Source organism: Schistocerca cancellata, chromosome 2 (genome assembly GCF_023864275.1).
Source record: "Schistocerca cancellata isolate TAMUIC-IGC-003103 chromosome 2, iqSchCanc2.1, whole genome shotgun sequence".
In the NCBI taxonomy this organism is placed as follows: Eukaryota; Metazoa; Arthropoda; class Insecta; order Orthoptera; family Acrididae; genus Schistocerca; species Schistocerca cancellata.
This window is the reverse complement of record NC_064627.1, coordinates 499760125-499785401: the sequence shown is the minus strand read 5'-3', so window position 1 is coordinate 499785401 and position 25277 is coordinate 499760125. Positions and strand designations below refer to the sequence as shown.

General features: G+C 41.8%; 1 protein-coding gene across 3 annotated transcripts in view; it reads right to left on the bottom strand.

Annotated features, from left to right (window-relative positions):
* The window catches only part of LOC126162044 (peroxisome biogenesis factor 1), a 371455-nt gene that overhangs the window by 234276 nt on the left and 111902 nt on the right, over positions 1-25277 (bottom strand). For all 3 annotated transcript variants that reach the window (XM_049918280.1, XM_049918281.1, XM_049918282.1), the window contains 2 exons: positions 16152-16314; positions 8427-8598 (listed from right to left, as the gene is read on the bottom strand). In XM_049918280.1, the coding sequence (XP_049774237.1) occupies positions 8427-8598; positions 16152-16314 (335 nt within the window). The remainder of the gene's footprint in view (positions 1-8426; positions 8599-16151; positions 16315-25277) is intronic.

Here is a 25277-nt window from a genome sequence, read left to right as displayed (position 1 = left end):
AACCATATGTGCAGTTGACGGACTTTGAGCGAGGGCGTATAGTGGGCATGTGGGAGGCCGGGTGGACGTACCGCCGAATTGCCCAACACGTGGGGCGTGAGGTCTCCACAGTACATCGATGTTGTCGCCAGTGGTCGGCGGAAGGTGCACGTGCCCGTCGACCTGGGACCGGACCACAGCAATGCACGGATGCACGCCAAGACGGTAGGATCCTACGCAGTGCTGTAGGGGACCGCACCGCCACTTCCCAGCAAATGAGGGACACTGTTGCTCCTGGGGTATCGGCGAGGACCATTCGCAACCGTCTCCATGAAGCTGGGCTACGGTCCCGCACACCGTTAGGCCGTCTTCCGCTCACGCCCCAACATCGTGCAGCCCGCCTCCAGTGGTGTCGCGACAGGCGTGAATGGAGGGATGAATGGAGACGTGTCGTCTTCAGCGATGAGAGTCGCTTCTGCCTTGGTGCCAATGATGGTCGTATGCGTGTTTGGCACTGTGCAGGTGAGCGCCACAATCAGGACTGCATACGACCGAGGCACACAGGGCCAACACCCGGCATCATGGTGTGGGGAGGGATCTCCTACACTGGCCGTACACCACTGGTGATCGTCGAGGGGACACTGAATAGTGCACGGTACATCCAAACCGTCATCGAACCCATCGTTCTACCCTTCCTAGACCGGCAAGGGAACTTGCTGTTCCAACAGGACAATGCACATCCGCATGTATCCCGTGCCACCCAATGTGCTCTAGAAGGTGTAAGTCAACTACCCTGGCCAGCAAGATCTCCGGATCTGTCCCCCATTGAGCATGTTTGGGACTGGATGAAGCGTCGTCTCACGTGGTCTGCACGTCCAGCACGAACGCTGGTCCAACTGAGACGCCAGGTGGAAATGGCATGGCAAGCCATTCCACAGGACTACATCCAGCATCTCTACGATCGTCTCCATGGGAGAATAGCAGCCTGCATTGCTGCGAAAGGTGGATATACACTGTACTAGTGCTGACATTGTGCATGCTCTGTTGCCTGTGTCTATGTGCCTGTGGTTCTGTCAGTGTGATCATGTGATGTATCTGACCCCAGGAATGTGTCAATAAAGTTTCCCCTTCCTGGGACGATGAATTCATGGTGTTCTTATTTCAATTTCCAGGAGTGTATATTTAAAGTTTCAGAAGGTTTGGAAACAAAAATGGTACCATAGGTAAATTTACTAAAAAGATGAGAATCTGTCCCACTTCACCCCATTCTATGGTAACTTCAGCCACTGAAGCAGAGTATCTAATCGCCATCTCTTCAATCAACAATGAATGCTGGATACAATGCCTTGGACAAGAATTTGGAATTTCAAGTCTGAATGAACCAACTGACAATCCAACTGCCAGAGCTGTGTACTGACAATCAAACTGCCACATATATGTTGAAGAATACCTACGAAGGAAAAATAACAAGAGGCAAGAAAAATATAGACATTGTACAAAAGTTCACTCAACAACATATTGGAGTGTGTGTGTGTGTGTGTGTGTGTGTGTGTGTGTGTGTGTGTGTGCTGGGGTTTGTGGGCGCTCAACATCGAGGTCATCAGTGCCCTGACACACATTAAAAGGAACGAATGTGGAGAGACCTAATAAAACTGAAAAACATATTCAAAGAAAGCAGGAAAAGAGAGAAATTACTACATAAGAAAGTAAAAGTTAAGGGAAGGGAAAACATAGCAACAAGAATGACACAGGAAAGTGTCATTGGCTGGCCACTTACATAAAAGATGGGCGAGCTTGTCACACAGTGAGCAAATTAATATCCTCTCCCTAAAATCTTTGTAAAAACAGTTGACAAGGCACAGAACTTTAAAACTTTAACCACATTCGTCCGAGTGTTGCCTAAAAGAGTTGGCAGGTCCGCTGGCAAATCAGCCGAGGCCCGCTGGTCAGAAAATAAAACACAATCCAGTAAAATGTGGCTCACAGTGACCTGGACGCCGCAAGCACCACACAATGGAGGGTCTTCTCGCCGGAGCAGGAAGCCATGCGTCATAGGGCTGTGGCCTATTCGAAGCCGAGTGAGGAGAACCTCGTCCCGTCGACGGGGCTGAAAGGAAGTACACCACACACGCGTTGTGGGCTTGACTAGACGGAGCTTATTGTCAGTCACTTCCAGCCACTCATCCTCCCACCGACACATGACTCGGGAGCTCAACAGCGAGGTGAGTGCGTGCAACGGGATAGCACACTGAGATACGTGTGGATCAAGACATGCCTCCTTGGCTGCGAGATCTGCCCTTTCATTCCCAGCAATGCCGACATGCCCTGGAACCCAGCAGAAAGCTACAACCTTCCCCAGTCGCTGTAGCCGGAGGAGGGCATCCTGGATGGTCTGGACTACTTTATCCGCCGGATACAAATGGTGCAATGATTGAAGGGCACTGAGTGAATCGGAACAGACAAGAAATTTAAGCGAGGAAGAAAGTCTCATTGGCTCCAGTGCCCGCAAGATCGCAGACAATTCTGCATCAAAGACAGTAAAAGTCTGAGGCAGGCGGACCTTGAGGACACGATCCGGAAAAACAACTGAGCAACCCACGGAATCCCCTTGTTTCGACCCATCCGTAAAAACAGCTACATAGTCGTGGTGCTCAGATAAAATAGCAGAAAATGCTGCAGTAAAAACGGTGGCAGGAGTGCAATCTCTCTTGTACTGCAATAAATCTAAAATCACACGTGGCCTCATTAGTAACCAGGGTGGCAGGCGGTTAAAACCCAGGATTTGGGGTTGGACAGACTCCACACCGAGGGACTCAAGCACACGGTGCACTCTGATCCCAAACGGCAACGTAGCCCGGGGACGGCGGGAAAAAAGGCGATCCAGAGGTGGAAGGGCAACAAGATGGTGAGCAGGCGAGCTGGAAGCTGCAAGAAACTTACAAGCTTGGCGCACCAGCAGGAGCTGCCGCCGGATGGTAAGTGGCGGTTCGCCAGCCTCAGCACAGAGGATGGGTACGGGACTGGTCCGATAAGCACCCGTAGCCAGTCGAATCCCAGCATGGTGAACAGCGTCAAGGATCCGCAAATAAGACGGCCTCGCTGACCCATATACTGTGCAGCCATAGTCCAGCCGTGAGTGCACGAAAGCTCGATAAAACTGAAGGAGACGCGCCCTGTCCGCTCCCCAAGACCTGTGGCTGAGGCACTTGAGGATGTTCAGTGCCTTCAGCGTTCTGACTTTCAAGTCACGTAGGTGTGGCAACCATGACAACCTGGAGTCAAAAATGAGGCCCAGAAACCGCACTGTGTCTCCAAACTGTAGGACAGTATCCCCCATATGCAAGGCAGGCAACGTAAAAAGACGACGAGAACGATTAAAATGAACACAAACACACTTATCGGCAGAAAACCTAAAACCCGTCTTTGCAGCCCACTCCTCTAACTGCCGCACCGTTAGTTGCAATTGACGGCTCGTGGATGCAACACCAGAGGAGGAACAGAAAACAGCAAAGTCGTCCACAAACAAGGAGCACTGTACTGGACTCCTCACTGTAGACGTTATACTGTTGATTGCTATGGCAAAGAGGGTAACGCTTAAAACACTGCCCTGGGGGACACCGTTCTCTTGCTCAAAGCGATCAGACAGTGTGTTACCAACGCGGGTCTGAAAAAACCGCTGAGACAGGAAAGACCGAATGAAAATAGGGAGACGGCCACGAAAGCCCCATTGATGCAGTTGTGCAAGAATACAGTGTCTCCAAGTAGTATCATATGCCTTACTGATATCAAAGAAGATACCGATACAGTGATGCTGACGGAGGAAAGCCTGCTGAATAGCCGCCTCGAGGAGGGTCAGGTTGTCGACTGTGGATCGAAATTTTCGGAATCCACACTGAAAGCGGCTAAGGAGCTGTCTGGTCTCTAGCAGCCAGACCAGACGACGGTTAACCATCCGTTCCAGAGTCTTTCCGACACAGCTTGTCAAGGCGATACTACGATAACTACTGGGACATGTGCGGTCCTTTCCTGGTTTGAGGAGAGGGATGAGGATTGCCTCCCTCCACGAGGTTGGGAACACTCCTGTGTGCCATATGAGATTAAAACATTCAAGGAGGATTTCCTTTGACGCCGCTGGCAGATGTCTAAGCATGGAGTACCGGATGCGGTCGCAACCTGGTGCAGTGTCAGAAGTCTCAGTAAGAGCCGACTCAAGTTCCCACATGGAGAAAGGGGAGTTGTAGGCCTCAGAACCGTTCGACCGAAAGTTCAAATTCGCTCTTTTGACAGTCGCACGGTAGTGACGAAACGCTGGATCCTGGGTTGCAGTGGCAGTACTTTGTGCAAAATGCTCTGCCAGCGACTGAGCTATGGCGCTGGGTGTCGTTTGGAGGCATCCCTGGTTCAGGACTGCAGCTATTGGTAAACGGCTGCGTTTACCGGAAATCCTCCGGATGGCTTCCCATACCTTTGTGGAACAAGTGGAACGGTTGATGGAGTCCAGAAACTCCTGCCATGACCTTTTCTTGCTCTCTTTAATTACACGGCGTGCCCTGGCTCTCGCGATACGAAAGGCGGTAAGATTGACCGCTGTTGGGCGGCATTTAAATCGGCGAAGAGCCGCACGCCTGTCACGGATGGCTGAACGGCACTCTTCTGTCCACCAAGGCACAAGGCGCCGCTTACGAGTGCCAGAAGACTGTGGTATGGACAGGTCAGCAGCATGGTGGATCACAAGCGTGATGTGATCCACCCATTCCTGTACGCTGTTGTGGCAGTCAAAGACAGCCAACCGAGTGAACAGTGGCCAGTTAGCCCTGCCAATCATCCACGATGGTGGCCGCTGCTCCAGCAATACACCATCCAGGAGATGAATGCGGATAGGGAAGTGATCGCTGGAATGTAGATCGTCAATGACCTCCCAGTGAACGGAGTCAGTGAGGGTTGGAGAGCAGAAAGATAGGTCAATGGCTGAGAATGACCCTGTAGCACTAGAGAAATGAGTCGGAGTACCTGTGTTGAGGATGCACAACACTTGAGATGTTAGGAGGCTCTCCAAAATTCGACCTCGAGCGCAAATAGAAGCGGAGCCCCACAGGACATGATGGGCATTGAAGTCTCCCAGGAGGAGAAACGGGCGGGGGAGTTGGTCGATAAGGTTTGTGAGAGCCTCTAAGTTCACTGCATCCAGAGGGGGTAAATAAAGGGAGCAAACGGTAAGCCTCCGACCGGAATAAATTGCAACTGCAACTGCTTGCAGGTCAGTATCCAGGGGGAGAGCAGAGGAGTGGTGGTCATTATCGACAAACACGGCGACTCCGCCTTTGGCCCTGTCTCCAGTCAGGTCATCTTTGCGATACAACCTATAGCCCCTGAGTACAGGAGCATCAGATTGTTTTAGATGTGTTTCCTGTAAACATAAGCACAGGGGGCGTTGCCGTGCTAGGAGGTGCAGTTCCTCCACATGTGCCCGGAATCCATTCATGTTCCACTGAATAATGGGAGCCATCTATCGGGGCGGGAGTACCTTCAGTCGCACTTTCTGTTGGGGAGCAGAACCCACAACAGGTGGAGGCTCAGTTTTGGGGCGAGACGATTGCCCCAGTCTGGCATCTACCTCCATCGCCTCAGAAGAGGAGTCGAGAGAGACGTCAGAGAGAATGACATCCACATCAGCAGACTGTACAACTTCAGTCTCCTTTAGCGGGCGAGTCTTCACCTTTGGCTTGTGCTTCGATTTTCTGGCCTGAGGTGGCATTGGAGCCAAAACCTCAGAAGCAGTAGGGGGTGTAGAAGCGCTAGGCATGGCACAAGACTGGACCTGGGAAGGGGCAGGAAGTTCCATGACGTCAGCTACCACGGCCTGGTCAGAAGGCCGGGGAGGAGCAGCAGGCTTCACAGGAACAGCAGCAGCACATGTACATTGACAAACACAGGTGCTAGTGCTGACAGTAGCAACCTCCGTTTGTGTAGCGGCATCAGTTTTCAAGACTGGCTGTTTCAGAACGGAAGAAAAGGAAGCAGCGAACGTGGGCGGCTGCAGGGACTGGTAAATTTTCTTTGCCTCACCGTACGGGATGCGTTTGGTGGTTTTCAGTTCCTGGATCTTCCGTTCCTCAAGGAAAACTCTACATTCCCTACTCCACACAGGGTGATCCCCAGAGCAGTTGACACACTTGGGAGGAGAGGAGCAATCAACTCCCTCATGAGCGGCTTTACCACATTTCCCGCAAGTGGCTTCCCCTTTACAGCCGAGAGTAGTGTGGCCAAAGTGTTGGCATTTAAAACACCGCATGGGATTGGGGTAATAGGGCCGTACACTGAGACGTAGGAAACCTGCCTTCACATGCTCTGGCAATTTGGTGCTGTTAAACGTAAGAATAAATGAGTCAGTTTTTATGAGAGCACCATCCACCCGTTTCATAACGTGTTGCACGTCGACAATTCCTTCCCGGGACCATTCAGACTTCAGTTCGTCTTGGGGGATGTCGACAAGATCTCTGCAAGTCACAACACCCTTGCTGTAGTTCAAGGTGTTGTGAAATTCAGTCTCTATCGCAAACTCCCCAAGAAATTGTGCCTTCTGAAGGTTCTGGATTTGCTGGAAGCTAGATGTTTCAACCAGCAAGGTGCCATTGCGCAAGCGCTTTACAGACTTTAACGTGCCAGCAATACCCTCTAAGCCCTTCTGTATATAAAATGGTGAAACTTTTTCAAAACTCCCATCTTTTCTTTTAATTATGAGAAACACATTCTGAGAAGCAGAATGCGTTCTGTTACTAGTACCTGAATTAGGAGGACTGGCTACATGAGCCCTCTTGTTAGATTGGGTGTTAGAACCTACCAGCGGCCCACCCTTTCCGCTGGGAGGAAAAGAAGAAAAGTTCGAGGGTTCCATCTCGATCCCACGAGCAGCTAGGGAACTAAAGGTCCGCTCAGACAGAGCCCCGCATGCCTGAGTAAGCCCTATACAACTGGGGTGTGGCAGGTGCCCCAGAGGTTGCCCGCTTGCGACTGTTCCACCTCAACAGCCATGCATCTCATAGGCGCGGAGCACACCGGAAGATTGAGGGGTTTTTTAGAGAGGTTTGTTCCATCCTCGTGATCCGGGCGGTCAAGCCAAGATCCCCATTCCCTGAGACACACAACGTTCCACCGCCGCGCCGCACGGTGGTCGCTGAAGTGTACTCAGAGCTTATGGTGACGGGGGACAGGTGGTGCTTACCAGTCCCCAGCTCAGGAACCCCGGGGTCGCCAAGCCCGTACCCAGCAAATGAATGCTGAGCCCCTGGGGGCAACATATTGGAACAACCACAAAAATGAAATATGTGGAAAGTTCAAGTCAACTTGCTGACATACTGACAAAATTGCAGACTCGTAAAATATTTGAAGAATTAAGAAGAAAAATAATTAAGGAGGAGCATTGAACGTTAACTATTTTTCTGTCTTAAGGTGCTTCCATATATGTTCCATGAATTTTTTGATAATGCTGTATGTAGTAATTACTCTCTGATCAGTCAGTTGTCTGTTGTTTCTTTTCCAAGCATTTTATAGATTACATCCAAGGGATCAGTGGAGTTGGCATACCTGATCAGCATCTCATCTCATATCCACTTATGAGAATATTTCAGGCGATATAAGGAGATATATTTCTCTCTTCTGGAGATAACAAAGCTAGATGCAAGTATACTGTACCCAACAGCCAAGAGGATGATCTCGACAACATTCTGGCTCAATGTGGCACAGCAAGTCAGAAGAAAGTGACTCTCCTTGTCTACAATTGTGAGGGAGGACCAAGCAAAGCAGAAAATCCATTAAGGTTTCGAGCCAAAAAAGCTGGGGTCATCTTCCAGAAAAAATAATACCAGCTTAGAGGAAAACAACTCCTTTTAGAAGGTGAAAAGTTTATTATGGTTGAAGACATTGTGGAGAAACCTGTTTTGAATGTAATATATGTAAAATTACCTTTCATGTGGACAAGTATATCATGATATACCCTACACAGACTGAGCCATGTGTGAGTATTTTGACAAATGAAAAACAAGTGATAGTGTACCATAAACAATGTAACTGGTGTTATGAGTCCTTAGTACACATATATTTCTTCAAATTTCATAAATAATCATTTATATGTAAAAAAAAACGAAAACACACAATAAAAACAATTGTACTCCAATGAAAAATGCGTTCTCAAACATCATACGTGAACGGTTTAATGTAGTGAGTGATATATTACTGCAGCTCCTATATTTTCAAGTTTTTTCTGTTAAAATACTTGTTATTAATTTATGACACTTTCTTTAACATAAAGAATTGTTTTTGTTGCTGATAAATATGGTTTTTAATTTGGCTTAACATGTTAATCATTTAGAACTTCGACTTCATAAACCTGTATACAAGTGACACACAGCATTTGTTTTTGATCTTCATTATCAACTGATAAAACTTACCAACTCGTTTCCAGCACTCAAATAAAGTTTTCTCAGCTAAATCTATTAAATCTTGCAATACATAGCCCTCAGTCTTCTGGGAAAAATGTTTCAAATCATCTAATGTTATCAAACTCGGGATATCCCTGAAGTTTCCTTGTAACAAGTTCCTTAATATTTCAAGTCTTGCATCCTGTAAATACAAATGTTAGAGCTTTAATGATGAGGCATTAGCTAAAATATGCAATTCATAATTTAAAAAATTGTTTTTCCCACACAAATACTCATATCAGATGAAACATAATGATTGTCCCCCGTTCCTCAAGAACATGAAAATGGCAATGTTGGAAATGACATCTCTCCTTCCAACCCCCTCTTTTGTGTGTGTGTGTGTGTGTGTGTGTGTGTGTGTGTGTGTGTGTGTGTGTGTGTCACAAATACAAAAAACTGATTCATCTCTTAGGAACGGAAAGTCATGTGTTAGTTCATATGTAATTATGCCATTTCTTTCTGAAGTCAGAGTGAAGGGAAGGAATTCCACAATGGCTGGACAAATGGTGTCACAAAATGTACATTCTTGTCCTACATACACAATTACACTCTGCAATCCATTGTGAAGTATGTGGCATATGTTACTTCCCATTGTACCATGTATTAAGGACTGTCCCCATTCCATTCACATGTGGTATCTCATCTTTTCTGTGATGCTATCTTGTGGATCACATACAACTTTGAACATATGTGCTGCCCTTTTCTGAATATGTTTGGTAGTTCATGATAGTCCTATCTGGTAAGTATCTCACTCATTAGTTCTGAGGTGCATCACCAAAGTGTTATATAAACAATATCCTTTGTAGACTCATTGCATTTTCGGACTATCTTACCAATGAACCAAAGTCTACCACTTGCTTTACCTACAACTGGACCCATGCAATCATTCCATTTTAAAATCCTACAGATTTTTATATCCACGTATTTGTAAGGACTGTCTGATTCTAACTGTGACCCACTGATATTGTAGTCATAGGATGCTACATTTTGATATTTTGTGAAGTGCAAAATGGTCTGTCCTTGTTTCAGTAATGATATGAACAATAATAGGAAGCCTTTGAAAGTTATTACAGCGTGTACATCGATCAGCTTTGTCAGTTACCATGTCACACGACTGACCAGAGTGCTACAGCATGAGTGGAGGGTCCTGAATGGTGTGGATAATTTCCTTCTCTGGCTTTATCTCTTGAATGCCTTGTGGGACGCAGAGAGAATCAAATCAGATGGGAAAGTTCTTTTCTACACTAAAGTTTATCTAATGCAGTGACTGTAGGAGATATAATGCTCTGTTGTATGTGGTAAATTCTGCAACCAAAGTAGATCTCTTTTAGATCCATCAAGATACTCAATGTTAAAATGTTACATTTACCTCAAATAGTAAAAAGTGAGTGCTTTATTGTTTTAGTGTCATCGAATCAAAGTAGTTCTGGAACTCTTAAGTTGGAGCATCCATGCCTAAGACAGTACTCAAGTCCAGCTCCGAGCAGAATTCCCAAAAACCCTAATTGATTTTTAATGAAAAATTTGTGAGCAGTTTCAAGTATGGCTGAGCAACTATATGATATGTAAATAAGCATGTACAGAGCAAATTTCATATGCTCATTCCACCATGAGGAATTGCTACCTGTGATTAGGTGATAGTTCTGCAGGAATTTGTGGCCTGCCTTATGCCACTTGGTGAACTGCATCAAAAATTTCTGGCAGAACATCCCAGCAGACTCAAACATATTGCAATCATGATCAACCTGTGATTTTATACAGCCTCTTTAAAACACAAATCAGACTAGCTCTGTCTCCTTGCAAGCTCTGTGCCTAATATATTCTAACATAATAAGTCCTTCAAGGGTGTGGCTTTCATGTTTATCACATTCAACAGCCAAGTAAAATTTGTATCAAGAACAAAGCCCAGAAAACTCAACTGAATATGTGAAATCAGGACACTCATTCTCAAATTAAAAGCAAAACTTCAATGTTTAAAAGGCACACACAGATACGCCAAAATAAAATTTAAAAATCTGTTTGTTAACCCACTCCAACCTCCAAACTGTTAGCTCTAATAAAAGTGTTGTTATTGTAAGTCTGTGAGAAAAGTAAAATTTTGCTATTGAACTCATGCTAGCTGTGGAAATATCAAGCGTGGGTACATTTAAAGTGTCTGAGAGATGTATTCTCACAATTAAGTAGACCAGGTGGACTTCATTGAGTCAGAACTTGTCTACAAAACATGCAGTTGGTCATCCTACAAAGCAGATCTCATTGCATGACTTCTGAACTGAACCAAAGATTTTGGCTAGGGCACATTACAAGTAAGATGAACATTTTGAATGCTGTGGGGCACAGACATATGGACACTGTCTTAATGTAAGTTCTTTTTGTTTACCGAGCTTGTACTTCAGCTGTTTGTTTTGTGAAACTCCTCTGTCAGCCAGGTGGAGATTGATGGTGAAGTGGAAACTGTATTGCAATTATAGTCCACTGCATAGTATTTCTGAGAGCATACTGAGAGACTAATAACTGAAATGACTCACAGAAGGGCTGAAATACATCCCTTGGGACAGAAAGCTCCATTTCAGAGTCATAGTATTAAAAGACACAACCATGAAAGAATCAACAGAAAAGCTGTGCTATGGGCTCAGAACATCTACTGGTCTAGGATGTAATAGATGGCAGGTATGAGGACCCTACTGTTATCCTACTACAGCAGCTGCTGTATAAATCAGTCACAAAGGAGACAGGCAAAATATTGTATGTACTGTTAACAAAAATAATCCTCTCCCTTCCACAAGTCACCATTTCTGTTGAGGCTACAGTCCATTAATATAAGAGAGTGTGTTTGCTGGAAACATAGGCAGAAGTTTAACTTCTTCCACTTGAGAGCTAGTGATTTTTCTTTATGTGTGTTTTAGAAATTACTACCAAACTTTGATATGCTAGTATATGTATGCCATGTAGCCTCCCAGAAGGAGACAACGAATTGTGAATCAAGGGCATTTGCAAGCACAGGTATTGATGCTGCTAATAGCAGTATGAGTCAGTGTTTAGCCATCTATCTCCACAGTAGATATATGAAGAGCTGAAATAAATGAGACAGTGAATATCATAAGTCACATAACCTTATATGCCCTTTTTCTTTCCACATATGGAATCTGGCTTACAATTTTGGGTCCCTGTACATTCATAACATCAAAGTACACAAAATATCCAGAATAAAAGCTGTCAAGGTAAAACTCTTAAGAAGACAGAGTTGCACAAGAAGTCAGTTATAAATAACACTTTCTAGAATGCACCAGGTGAACACCCTAAGTTACACAAGCCACCTAGGGTTGATCTTCAAGTCGCTGATGGGGAAGTGGAAGAAAAGTTTAAATGAACATCCATCCCAAAATGCCCATCTAATGAACAATGTTGCTGGGTTTGAGCTTGCCAGTTATAAATGGTTGATACTTAACTGCATTCAAATGGAATAGTGATGAAATGGGGTTCAGTGTGTGACTGTGGTGTGGAGGAGCAATGAGTAAGACACATGGAAAATTGCCCATTCCATGATTTTAAAGGTGATCTGAAAGATTCATAAAAATTTATACTGAGTGGTGCAATCTGGTTGTCAAATTTTAACATTAATCTATAAACAGTGTGTATGTTTTCTATAATTCCACATTATAAATAATAATAATAATAATAATAATAATAATAATGCTACAAATAGTGATTTCAAAAGCAACTTAGGGGTACCTGTGAAAACAGGCAAGTATGTTTCTTGATGAATAACGTGGAGGCATTTTCTTTATATGCTTAGTCTTCTGGTTAATCCAATGGCATTTAAAGCAGTTCATAAGGTCTTATTTTGAGGTATATAAATACTCATGAGCAATTGCATTACATGTAGCTAATTTGTTGTGGAGAGAGCATTCCTGTCACCCAGGATAATGAAATAGCTTGACAAATTATGTGACTGGTACAATGTAAGACTTGGTTCTGGCTGTTGGCACAATTTTTAAGTGTATAATTGGCAAGAAAAGTTACTTCAGTGTATTTGATCACTGCCTGGTAATGAGAGCCTGATGTACAGAATACTCATTCTTCAAGCTAACATAAACAATGGGCTTTTTACACACCAGTGGGTCAAAGGGATACAGTGAGTTTGTCGACCTGAGAGAACAGCCACTACCCAAGTTAACTGTTGTGGTCCATAATGTGACAGATATCATCACTGAATATAATGAATAGTAGTGGTGGGAAGATGGGCCACAGTCTTGTAACACACTTGTCAATTCAGTGCTGGACAGCCACCACACCACTTGTTACGCCACTCACAACACTACACAAGGCACAGAGATTAGCGCATACACAAGAACATCATGATTCGTTGCTTAAAGCATGAAAAAAGGTTGCCTTAGGTGATGAACTGTGGTAAACATTGTTACCCGTCATTGGGAAGGTGTGAGGACATAATATACCATGTGAGGGGATGCATTCCACTCACCAACAGAATACTTTGCAGGCAGTGGTATGTTCACAGAGAGAAGAATGAGAGTTTCCTGGTTTTGAATTTGCAGAAGTTGGTCAGCTTCAGCCTACTTATGTTTTGTGACTGGCCACTGCCAAGCCCAGTGATGTAACCCAGAAATTTACAAAGTGGTTGTGTCATGTTCTGGTGTCTCACGAATTAATACCTCTATTGATAACTGACAGAGTGGTTTCTTGTCCATCATGGGCAGCACCAGGCACACTTTCCACTCCTTGGAGAGAGGCAAGTGGTAGTACTTTAAGACGTTGAGCATATATAGCAGTGACGGATACAGAAAAATCTCAAGGAGGGGCGCTAAAGATATCTTGAGCTACCTTTACTTTTGCCATAATAAAAAATAATCAAGTCATATGCAAAGATTAAGAAAGTTTTATTTAAAGTGATTATACACATACACAAGACAATGTCATCTTATGATATCAAAATGTTACAATTGTGGTTCTCTTCCTTAAATGATGAATTCTATGTGCCTATTCTTCCTGGCAAATCAGTTAATTACATCATCAATAGGACAATCAATGTCGGTGTAAGTGTTCAACAGAGCTAAGCCATTAAGTCAGTCTCCCTTCACTGTCAACCTCAGCCATGTCTTTGTACTCCGCAACATTGAAAAACTTCTTTCTACTGTAGCAATAGATGAAGGTAAACAAGAAAATATTTTATACAGCATGTGCAAAGTAGGATAGCCAGATCTAGTACAAACAGACAACGCTTGCATAACAGAATCATGATCATTAAGGGCGTTTATGCTTGTTTGCTTGTATTGAAGAATCTCTCCCATTAGTTTCATTTTAATCATAAAGAGTGATTCTTCTTCAAAGAGCAGTAGTTCAGTTAAGCACTGATTCAATTTATGTGCCAGATCATTACAGTCATGTTTCAGTAGTTGTGAGGGCAAAAGTATGTTGAATTTTAAATAATAAATATTTTCTTCAGTAAAACGTGCATGCTACACAGGCAAGTACAACTACTGGATAACTTGATTCAGTCAAGTCGACTGACAAAAGAAATGAACAAATAGCATGCAAGCTGACTTGCGGGGGCGGCGCGGGTGGCAATGCAGGCAGCTCTGTAAGTGGGAGGCATGCACGCCCTGCATGCCTCCCTTATGTATCCACCACTGATATGGTGTCAGAGAATGTTGTGAGCAGGGCCGCAAAAAGGGGAAAAAAGAAAGAAAAGGAGCTGTTCCACTTTCTCTCTTAGCCTATGAGACCAACAGTGAAGTGCACAGGACCAACAGACGAAGTCATTATTAATGCTGTTGAATCGAACAGCAGCACCAGTAATAATTAATCTTGCAAAGATGAAGAATATGAAGTTCAAAATTGTAACCATTCTTTTTATTGTCATAATGTAAGTTTTATTATTGGCTCTTTTTAATCCCAAATTGCCTATGAGAACTGATACAGAACTAGTAGTAACAAGCTCCATTACTCAACCTGAAACTATCAACTACAATTTCAATTGTTAGCTTTTGTTACACCTGTTTCAGTTTTTACTTTTGTAGGCACACAGCACACAGACAGCTGATACAGTGGCAGATAGAGCGCTGCTTTTAGCATAAATTGATATGTGAGTGGAAGTGTAGTCCCAGCACCATGTGACGTAAGTGCAGCTTGACCCCAACCCCCCTCACACCTTGACAGCCCATATTCTGGGAGTTGGTGGGCAGAGCTTACTTCCTCTGCTCAATGCAACCCATGTCCATCCACTTACTTCACTATATTAACCTGCACACTTCCTGTATTTACAGCAAGGCAATGCACCAGCCATCTGCCCCAGAGAAGAGTAATAATGGTTTGAGGAACACTACAAAGATATGAGGAGGTTTATGCGATCTCCTATGTTTACCTGACTAAATTCCTAATGAACACATCTGAGTAACCACTGAGCCAGACATAGATGCCCTTAAACCTAGTTCTGATGAATATCTATGAGTGGTAGGTGGTGCAATGGTCACAAATCAGAATGTCTCACAAACCTTTTCAGTCTCAATGAGTGTAGAGCAAGACTTAATATGTTATTGGAAAAACTGGACTATTAAATGTAAGAATGAGCACTGCTGTCTCTACCAACTTCTCTCTCACATTTTGCATTACACTTTCAAAATCAATCCCATCAACTTTTTTTTCCATTTCTCTTACAACCCGTGTCTGTCCACATCCAAGTTTCATTCTATGATACAACACCCATATTAACCAATTTAATTATTTTCCTGAAATGACATGAATGGATCAGTGGGAATGAAATCAATCAAGATGCAATGACATGAAATGTTATCATCTAAAACTGGCCATAAATGCTGAAGCTACAGTGTAACAAATATGGTGTGATTAATGCATATTTATATTTCAGCCCAGCAGTTGCCTTAACAATTATGCTATATAAGCACACCACTGGAGCTAACTCAATGTTTCACTATCGCTAATGTTCCTATCTGTGATTTTGTTTCATTGATGCCAGCTGTTATCGACTTTGTTAATTTTCTCTACGGGAAATTCTTATAAATGCTCCAGAAGAATCAGTGACAAATAACATATATTTTGTTAGATTGAACTGCTGTGCAATTTGTTGCTCTTCCACACTTCAAGTGTTGGGCCCCTGCTTGCCACAGTGCCCATCTCTTCCTTTGTCTTCAGACACTTCTTTGGTATACTGGATTATAATTTCTGACTGTAAGGTAGTCCTCTGCCAGTTCATTCTGTTGAGTTGTTTCTTCCATTTTATTCTGTTCCTTGATCTGTTTACTCTGGCACAGCCTTTCACAGCTATAAGAAATCTCATTACAGTCACCTAGATCTTACTTTCTTGCCCTTCATAAATGAACCATAACTTACTTCAGCATAGTGTCCTCACAGGGTGCGCTCTACCATCTGAGCTACCCAAGCATAACTCACACCTCGTCCTCACAGGGCGTGAGTCGTGCTTGAGTAGCTCATACAGTAGAGCACTTGCCCGCAGAAGGCAAAGGTCCCGAGTTCGAGTCTCAGTCCAGCACACAGTTTTAATCTGCCAAGAAGTTTCAATGTTTCTTTGGTTACAGAGTTCATTTTGTATACTCTGTTTATTGGAGTCACTCCCCATCATTGACAATACATTACATAGCCTATTTCCCTTTCCAAAAAGCCAGTAAGTATATAAGATATTAAAAAATAAAAAATGACCTTGTTCAGCTCAGGAATTTCCAGAATTGTTTTAAATATATGTCTTCCCTCAGGCTCAGAAATGGCAGGGTTAAGTTTTCCCAGTTCCAATGCTGTAGCAATCACAGCAACATAATTGTATTTCTGAAAGTCCAATAATGTAATGCAGAACATTTCAGCAACTCTGAAACAGTCAAAGGCATTTAAAAAAAAACTTAATTTTGGCAATATAGGAAAACAAATTGATATCATAATATTTAGCAGATTATTTATTTGTATTTTTTAAAATTATTTCTTTCCCTTATAGCCCATATTTTCTTTCGCAACTTACTAATTTTTCTTATTCTTCCTTCTTGTTCCACTATTACAATGGCACAATAGTAAAACAGTGAATTAAATTATCTACATCATACAATAATCTGGAACATGTAAGAGAGAAAAAAAACAATCTGGACACAAATACCTTGGGATAGGTTGTTAAGGCATTCTTATGTCGCCATCAAAAGTCAAGCTCTCAATTTATCCTCAACAGTAGTAATTGGCATTTGTATAGTACATCAGTATAGAACATTACAGACATCTTCAAGCAAAGCCAGCAACCTACAGTAAAATTTTGCAGTAGCTATAACAAAATGAACATTCCTAACTGTGATGCAGTAGTGTGTGATCGACATAAAAATTCGCACTTTTGTTGACTAATAAAATTGTACTGCAGGAGGTAACGTACTAGAAAGAGGACACGTTTTCAAAACCCCTGCAGTTGCATTTACAACATGTGCCATGTTCTATGATGTACTGTGATACTTACTGAACAAAGTTTCCATACTTCATGAGTTCATGTCATGATTAGTTGCTATCTTTTTTTAAAAAAAAACTTTGAGAGGTGTCTTACTCATCTTGTACCATACATTTTCAAGCTATTACAGGTACACATAAAACTAATAGTAAAATGCTAATGCTTTAAAACAATAGCTGATTAATGATAACAGTAGCTTGGTATTAACCAGGTTTTACTATGCATAAAAAGCAATTTTTATGTAATAAGACTAGTGATAACTTTCATTAATAAGGGAATATGTCAAATTTAGTTTTTTTTTATTAGTGTTTATCTAGTGAATGAATGATAAATAGTTATTCCATTATTCATATAAATGCCTTATTTTGAACATTCCACTAAATATTTTATTATTGTCACATTTAAATAATGAATTAGGGAAATCTGTAAGCAGCATGTCTTCATGAATACTCTTAATTTTTGAGCTGGAAATCTAAATCCTAGTGAGTGCAAAAACCTATTACATCATCATTAAAAAGGTCGAACCAATTTCTGCTAATATAAAGGGAACAGTCAACATTTATACGGTCTCCACAGTGAATGCAAAAACCCCATTGATTGACTTGGTAACTGAAGTTCTTGTGACTCAACTTAATGTGAATGGCTCAAAGTTGTGGTTTAATTTTCAAGAGCATGTCTTTTCTGCAGTTGTGTTTACAAATAACTTCTCTTTTTCTGACTACATATGGTACTTTTGCAGTTTCAAATATTTATAAAGGACCAGTGTGTTGTATTCTTTCAGTGAAATCATGTTGATTTAGAAAGTTTTCCCTCTCTCAGAGCCTCAGTGTTTCAAATAAGTTTCCTATTTTGTCACCCCCCCCCCCCCCCCCCTGAACCATGGACCTTGCCGTTGGTGGGGAGGCTTGCGTGCCTCAGCAATACAGATAGCCGTACCGTAGGTACAACCACAACGGAGGGGTATCTGTTGAGAGGCCAGACACAAACGTGTGGTTCCTGAACAGAGGCAGCAGCCTTTTCAGTAGTTGCAAGGGAACAGTCTGGATGATTGACTGATCTGGCCTTGTAACAATAACCAAAACGGCATTGCTGTGCTGGTACTGCGAACGGCTGAAAGCAAGGGGAAACTACGGCTGTAATTTTTCCCGAGGGTATGCAGCTTTACTGTATGATTAAATGATGATGGCGTCCTCTTGGGTAAAATATTCCGGAGCTAAAATAGTCCCCCATTCGGATCTCTGGGCAGGGACTACTCAAGAGGATGTCGTTATCAGGAGAAAGAAAACTGGCATTCTACAGATCGGAGCGTGGAATGTCAGATCCCTTAATCGGGCAGGTAGGTTAGAAAATTTAAAAAGGGAAATGGGTAGGTTAAAGTTAGATATAGTGGGAATTAGTGAAGTTCGGTGGCAGGAGGAACAAGACTTCTGGTCAGGCGAATACAGGGTTATACATACAAAGTCAAATAGGGGTAATGCAGGAGTAGGTTTAATAATGAATAGGAAAATAGGAATGCGGGTAAGCTACTACAAACAGCATAGTGAACGCATTATTGTGGCCAAGATAGACACGAAGCCCATGCATACTACAGTAGTACAAGTTTATATGCCAACTAGCTCTGCAGATGATGAAGAAATTGAAGAAATGTATGATGAAAGAAAAGAAATTATTCAGATAGTGAAGGGAGACGAAAATTTAATAGTCATGGGTGACTGGAATTCGAGTGTAGGAAAAGGGAAAGAAGGAAATGTAGTAGGTGAATATGGATTGGGGCTAAGAAATGAAAGAGGAAGCCGCCTGGTAGAATTTTGCACAGAGCACAACTTAATCATAGCTAACACTTGGTTTAAGAATCATGATAGAAGGTTGTATACATGGAAGAACCCTGGAGATACTAAAAGGTATCAGATAGATTATATAATGGTAAGACAGAGATTTAGGAACCAGGTTTTAAATTGTGAGACATTTCCAGGGGCAGATGTGGACTCTGACCACAATCTATTGGTTATGAGCTGCAGATTAAAACTGAAGAAACTGCAAAAAGGTGGGAATTTAAGGAAATGGGACCTGGATAAACTGAAAGAACCAGAGGTTGTACAGAGTTTCAGGGGGAGCATAAGGGAACAATTGACAGGAATGGGGGAAAGAAACACAGTAGAAGAAGAATGGGTAGCTTTGAGAGATGAAGTAGTGAAGGCAGCAGAGGATCAAGTAGGTAAAAAGACGAGGGCTAGTAGAAATCCTTGGGTAACAGAAGAAATATTGAATTTAATTGATGAAAGGAGAAAATATAAAAATGCAGTAAATGAAGCAGGCAAAAAGGAATACAAATGTCTCAAAAATGAGATCGACAGGAAGTGCAAAATGGCTAAGCAGGGATGGCTAGAGGACAAATGTAAGGACATAGAGGCTTATCTCACTAGAGGTAAGATAGATACTGCCTACAGGAAAATTAAAGAGACCTTTGGAGATAAGAGAACCACTTGTATGAACATCAAGAGCTCAGATGGAAACCCAGTTCTAAGCTAAGAAGGCAAAGCAGAGAGGTGGAAGGAGTATATAGAGGGTCTATACAGGGGCGATGTACTTGAGGACAATATTATAGAAATGGAAGAGGATGTAGATGAAGATGAAATGGGAGATACGATACTGCATGAAGAGTTTGACAGAGCACTGAAAGACCTGAGTCGAAACAAGGCCCCCGGAGTAGACAACATTCCATTGGAACTACTGACGGCCTTGGGAGAGCCAGTCCTGACAAAACTCTACCATCTGGTGAGCAAGATGTATGAAACAGGCAAAATACCCTCAGACTTCAAGAAGAATATAATAATTCCAATCCCAAAGAAAGCAGGTGGTGACAGATGTGAAAATTACCGAACAATCAGTTTAATAAGCCACAGCTACAAAATACTAACATGAATTCTTTACAGACGAATGGAAAAACTAATAGAAGCCGACCTCGGGGAAGATCAGTTTGGATTCCGTAGAAATACTGGAACACGTGAGGCAATACTGACCTTACGACTTATCTTAGAAGAAAGATTAAGGAAAGGCAAACCTACATTTCTAGCATTTGTAGACTTAGAGGAAGCTTTTGACAATGTTGACTGGAATACTCCCTTTCAAATTCTAAAGGTGGCAGGGGTAAAATACAGGGAGCGAAAGGCTATTTACAATTTGTACAGAAACCAGGTGGCAGTTATAAGAGTCGAGGGACATGAAAGGGAAGCAGTGGTTGGGAAGGGAGTAAGACAGGGTTGTAGCCCCTCCCCGATGTTATTCAATCTGTATATTGAGCAAGCAGTAAAGGAAACAAAAGAAAAATTTTGAGTAGGTATTAAAATCCATGGAGAAGAAATAAAAACTTTGAGGTTCGCCGATGACATTGTAATTCTGTCAGAGACAGCAAAGGACTTGGAAGAGTAGTTGAATGGAATGGATGGTGTCTCGAAGGGAGGATATAAGATGAACATCAACAAAAGCAAAACGAGGATAATGGAATGTAGTCGAATTAAGTCGGGTGATGTTGAGGGTATTAGATTAGGAAATGAGACACTTAAAGTAGTAAAGGAGTTTTGCTATTTGGGGAGCAAAATAACTGATGATGGTCGAAGTAGAGAGGATATAAAAAGTAGACTGGCAATGGCAAGGAAAGTTTTTCTCAAGAAGAGAAATTTGTTAACATTGAGTATAAATTTAAGTGTCAGGAAGTCATTTCTGAAAGTATTTGTATGGAGTGTAGCCATGTATGGAAGTGAAACATGGACGGTAAATAGTTTGGACAAGAAGAGAATTGAAGCTTTCAAAATGTGGTGCTACAGAAGAATGCTGAAGATTAGATGGGTAGATCACATAACTAATGAGGAAGTATTGAATAGGATTGGGGAGAAGAGAAGTTTGTGGCACAACTTGACCAGAAGAAGGGTTCGGTTGGTAGGACATATTCTGAGGCATCAAGGGATCAGCAATTTAGTATTGGAGGTCAGCGTGGAGGGTAAAAATCGTAAGGGGAGACCAAGAGATGAATACACTAAGCAGATTCAGAAGGATGTAGGTTGCAGTAAGTACTGGGAGATGAAGAAGTTCGCACAGGATAGAGTAGCATGGAGAGCTGCATCAAACCAGTCTCAGGACTGAAGACCACAACAACAACAACATTTTGTCACCGTATTTAACACTAATTCATGATATACAGTGTAGCCTCGTGGCTCAGTAGGAAACAGTCACTTACAGATCCAAGGGACCAGATTTCAATTTCCAGTCAGTTCTAGGATTTCTTCTGTCGGTTATTGTTCCTTCTATCTTTCACAACAGTTTGTTAACGTGAAAAATGTCGAGTGACACCATGGCTTGGAGTCCACATTAAACTTTAGATCCCCTTATAACTGACTAGGCATATCAGTTCAAAAATTGTAGAATGTAATAGCATACCACATAAAATAGGACAATGTCTAGTGAATCACTGTGGTATTCAACATAGTTTCAATTTCACATCATCACCTTTCACATATTTACATGTCAGAGCTCAAACATGTAACCTTGCCTTGGCAAATCTGCTTTGCCTGATACAGGGAAACATTAAACTATGACAGCTGGGTAGATATTTGAACTCTCTCCCTCTCCAAAATGGAAGTCCAATTTGCTAACCATGGCACCACCTGATTCAATAACAAGTTTTCACGTCAATCACTTTGTGCTTGTGAAAAAAACTCTTGCATCAAATCAACTGCTGCTAGAGACATACACATGTGGTGGCCAACTGCTGACTATGCTCTCTACAGCGAAATGTTTGGTTGAATTAGATAACTGTACCAGAAGTGTTACTTCAAGAGTACTTGCCACCCACAGTATGCACATGCAGATAAAAGAAAAAAATCTAAATTAATGTAAATAAAAGAGAACATTTGCCATATTTTCAGGGTGTAACACAATGACACTGAACTTTCAAAGGCTGTTCATGGAATTTTCTGAATATTTTGGTATAAGGGACCTGCGGTCATCTGTGGCTCAGTATACAATAATTACATTCTCACCATATAGCAGAGATGCTGAGTCACAGATAGGTACAACAAAAATACTGTCACAAATAAAGCTTTCGGCCAGTAAAGCCAACATCAAAAATACATGCTACACTCTCCCGCCACCCCTCCCCCCCCCCCTCTCTCTCTCTCTCTCTCTCTCTCTCTCTCTCTCTCTGTCTCCCCCCCCCCCCCTCTCTCTCTCTCTCATGCCACTGAAGCCACAATTTGGAGTGTGGCTTCAGTTGCCTGGGACTGCAGTCATCTCTGTGTGTGTGTGTGTGTGTGTGTGTGTGTGTGTGTGTGTGTGTGTGTGTGGTCTATTTTTGATGAAGTGCTTACTGGCCTAAAGCTTTATTTGTGACAGTATTTTTGTTGTGCCTATCTGCAACACAGCATCTCCACAATACAGTGAGTAGCAACTTTCCTTTTCATAATATTGTTATATTCCATCCTGGATTTTCCATTGTTTAATAATTACACTTCATTTGATTTCTTACCCCTTGTATCAATACTGCAATGAAAATATATTCACAGCAGCACAAATGTCAATAGTACGTGCTTTATGTCTCACTTGAGAACAAACTTGTTTCATCCAGTCACAGTTCATGCTGTTGACAGCAGTAATGTCTCCTTTACACTTGGCCCTCAATTCTGCATTCAGTACCACTTAGTTCTGTCTCAGGATTGTTTTTTTCTGACTGTGTCAGTTGTACGTCAATAGTGATACACAGAAGTATGGAAATAACTGATGGGGAGTTGTCCAATATGACCGCGCATATGAGTTCACTGAAGGCACTGGAAGAGTGACATGAAGGTGCTATGCAAAGCTGTTCCCACAGTGATGGCAACCACATCACAGTAGTTATGCAACTGTACATAGGCCCCATGAATAATTGAATCCTATTGTGTTACTATGTTTTGAAGAGAATGTGTTTCAAGCTTTTTCAGAGTTGTGCAAATATTTTCACAGAACAAAGATAATTCTGGTAACAAAGCCAAATAAATCATAATTACATTATTACTCTGTAATGAGCCACCAGTGACCATAGCTCCCTTATACCAAAATACCCAGAAAATATGCATGATCAACCTCCAAAATATCAATTTTTCCTGTTACTACCTACATACAATTTTAACTTCATAGAACCTTTCATATCTTGCTCTCTCTCACTACCTACACACATACACAAAAATTACATGTAATCAAGTAAACCTATCCAGTCCATCACACAATACTGTCATTGGACTTCACAAAATCACCTGGATTTTTGTTGCCATTGTTAATTAAAACACACAAAAACATTAACGCACAAATGAGAAATAAACAGTTTTTTAGGGTGCTACATATTTCGAGACCCATGGTCACCAATAGTCCTCAAAGAATCTTGTCATCCCAGTTAAAAACCTCAATGCCCTTCATGAGAAGCGATTATCCTCCTACACTATTTGCCATTCTATCACAATTAGAAGAAAGGATGGCAGTGGTATAACAATACTATGAGAATGGATACTGGGATAAGTCTTGAGTCTGCTGACAGTACCTTGGGAAAAAAGAAGGAAAAAGAAATAAAGATAACCCCTGCTTCACGAACCAACCTACTTGGGGGTGTCACTACCACATCATGCTTATTGGAGGTTGTAAATTTGAAGAATGGATGTTACATGTCATTTTTCTTATCATTTCTCCTATCCCCACCAAAAATTGATCATGGTATCAACAATTCTGTACAATTCTGTAAACAATTTTATCATCACTTCACTGATGTAAATCTCTTTAGCTCATCTACAATATATAGTCCTCTACCTTTCCTTCTTGCTGTTTATCCAGTGACAGAACCACAGGACAAAGCTTTGCAGTAACACAGAACAGTATTTTAATACATGATGGACAATGATGGACAATGATGGACAGAACAGTATTTTAATACATGATGGACAATGATGGACAATGATGGACAATGTCAATTTCTTTATTCTTTTTTGAACTTTTCCTAGGGCCTTTGTAATGCAAAGGTTCACCTTCAATTTTGCTGTTTAAAAATTCCACTGTGACCAAATCAGTAATTAATTTGAGAATTTACACTGTCTGACAAAAAAGGTGAAGAACATGGAAGACATGGTCTGATGATAATTTAATTTTGCACAAGTAACACCACTGGCAGGTAGGTAAATGATTAGACCTGCAATTCTAAGTGATAGGTAGAACAGCCACCAATGTGCATTAGCATTTTTCGTGTTAAGTGTTGTTACCAAGTTTGGTAGGGTATATAAGGGGCATGACCAGCATCAAACGTTGAGTGATCACTCTGAAGGTTGCTGCATATTTATGTGAGACAGCATTATCAGCACTGGACAAGAGTTTGAAAATAGGCCTCATTGAGTGTCTCCATTTGGACAGCTAGTTCAATCATGCAATACATCCAGATTTGTGGGGCATACAGATGTCTCATCTTAAACATACCAAGTGAAAATATTGGAAATCACAGAGTGTGTACGAACAGTGTTTTGGTTACATTCAATGCTTTTGCAAATTAATTGTGCAAGTAACACTAGAAACATCCAAGTGTAGACCATGATGTGACTGTGTTAGGAACATTGCATCAATCATACCCACATGTGTCTCATCCAGTTGACTGATTCCTGAATTTCTGCATTTGTATATTTGACAGAACGCTACATCTGTGGTTTGTCATACTTACAAATGACACAATCTTCATATTAACATGATGAGTATTCTCAACAATACGCATTCTGTTATACTAATTGCTAGTTGAAGTTATGGTCCAAACTGAGAAAACAATGCATGATATATACGTAAGAATTTATTTTGATCACTAATAAAGGCGATTATAAATCATAGAATAAAAATGGTTAAAAAGTTGAATTTCATATCCATTTTCTGATAACAGGTGGTATGATGATTTTATTGTGTGCTATTATAGAAATGCAACAATGTGAACCCTGTTTTTCCATATTATTGGCAGTCTTAACGATAGATGAGAACAAAGCAGTGAAAGAAAACTTGAAACATGCTGCTATCTTCTTACTTATTCTCAGCTGAGAAAAGATTGGTCAGACAGATCTGTGATGTCAGTTTGCGAGCTTTGGGTAGGCTGTTGTTCATGTGTCTTGAAATTTTGTCTCTGCCATCCCTGTAAATATCTCCATCATAGCATTTGTTGTTGACAGTAATTGCTCATTCAGAAGAAACTGCAACATTCACTCACTGAGCACTACATGGAAAATTAATTTATACTTGTGTAACACTTTCTTGAGCACAGTACAGATAGGCGTGCACTATTCAGCAGACTTCGTTTTCAATAGCCT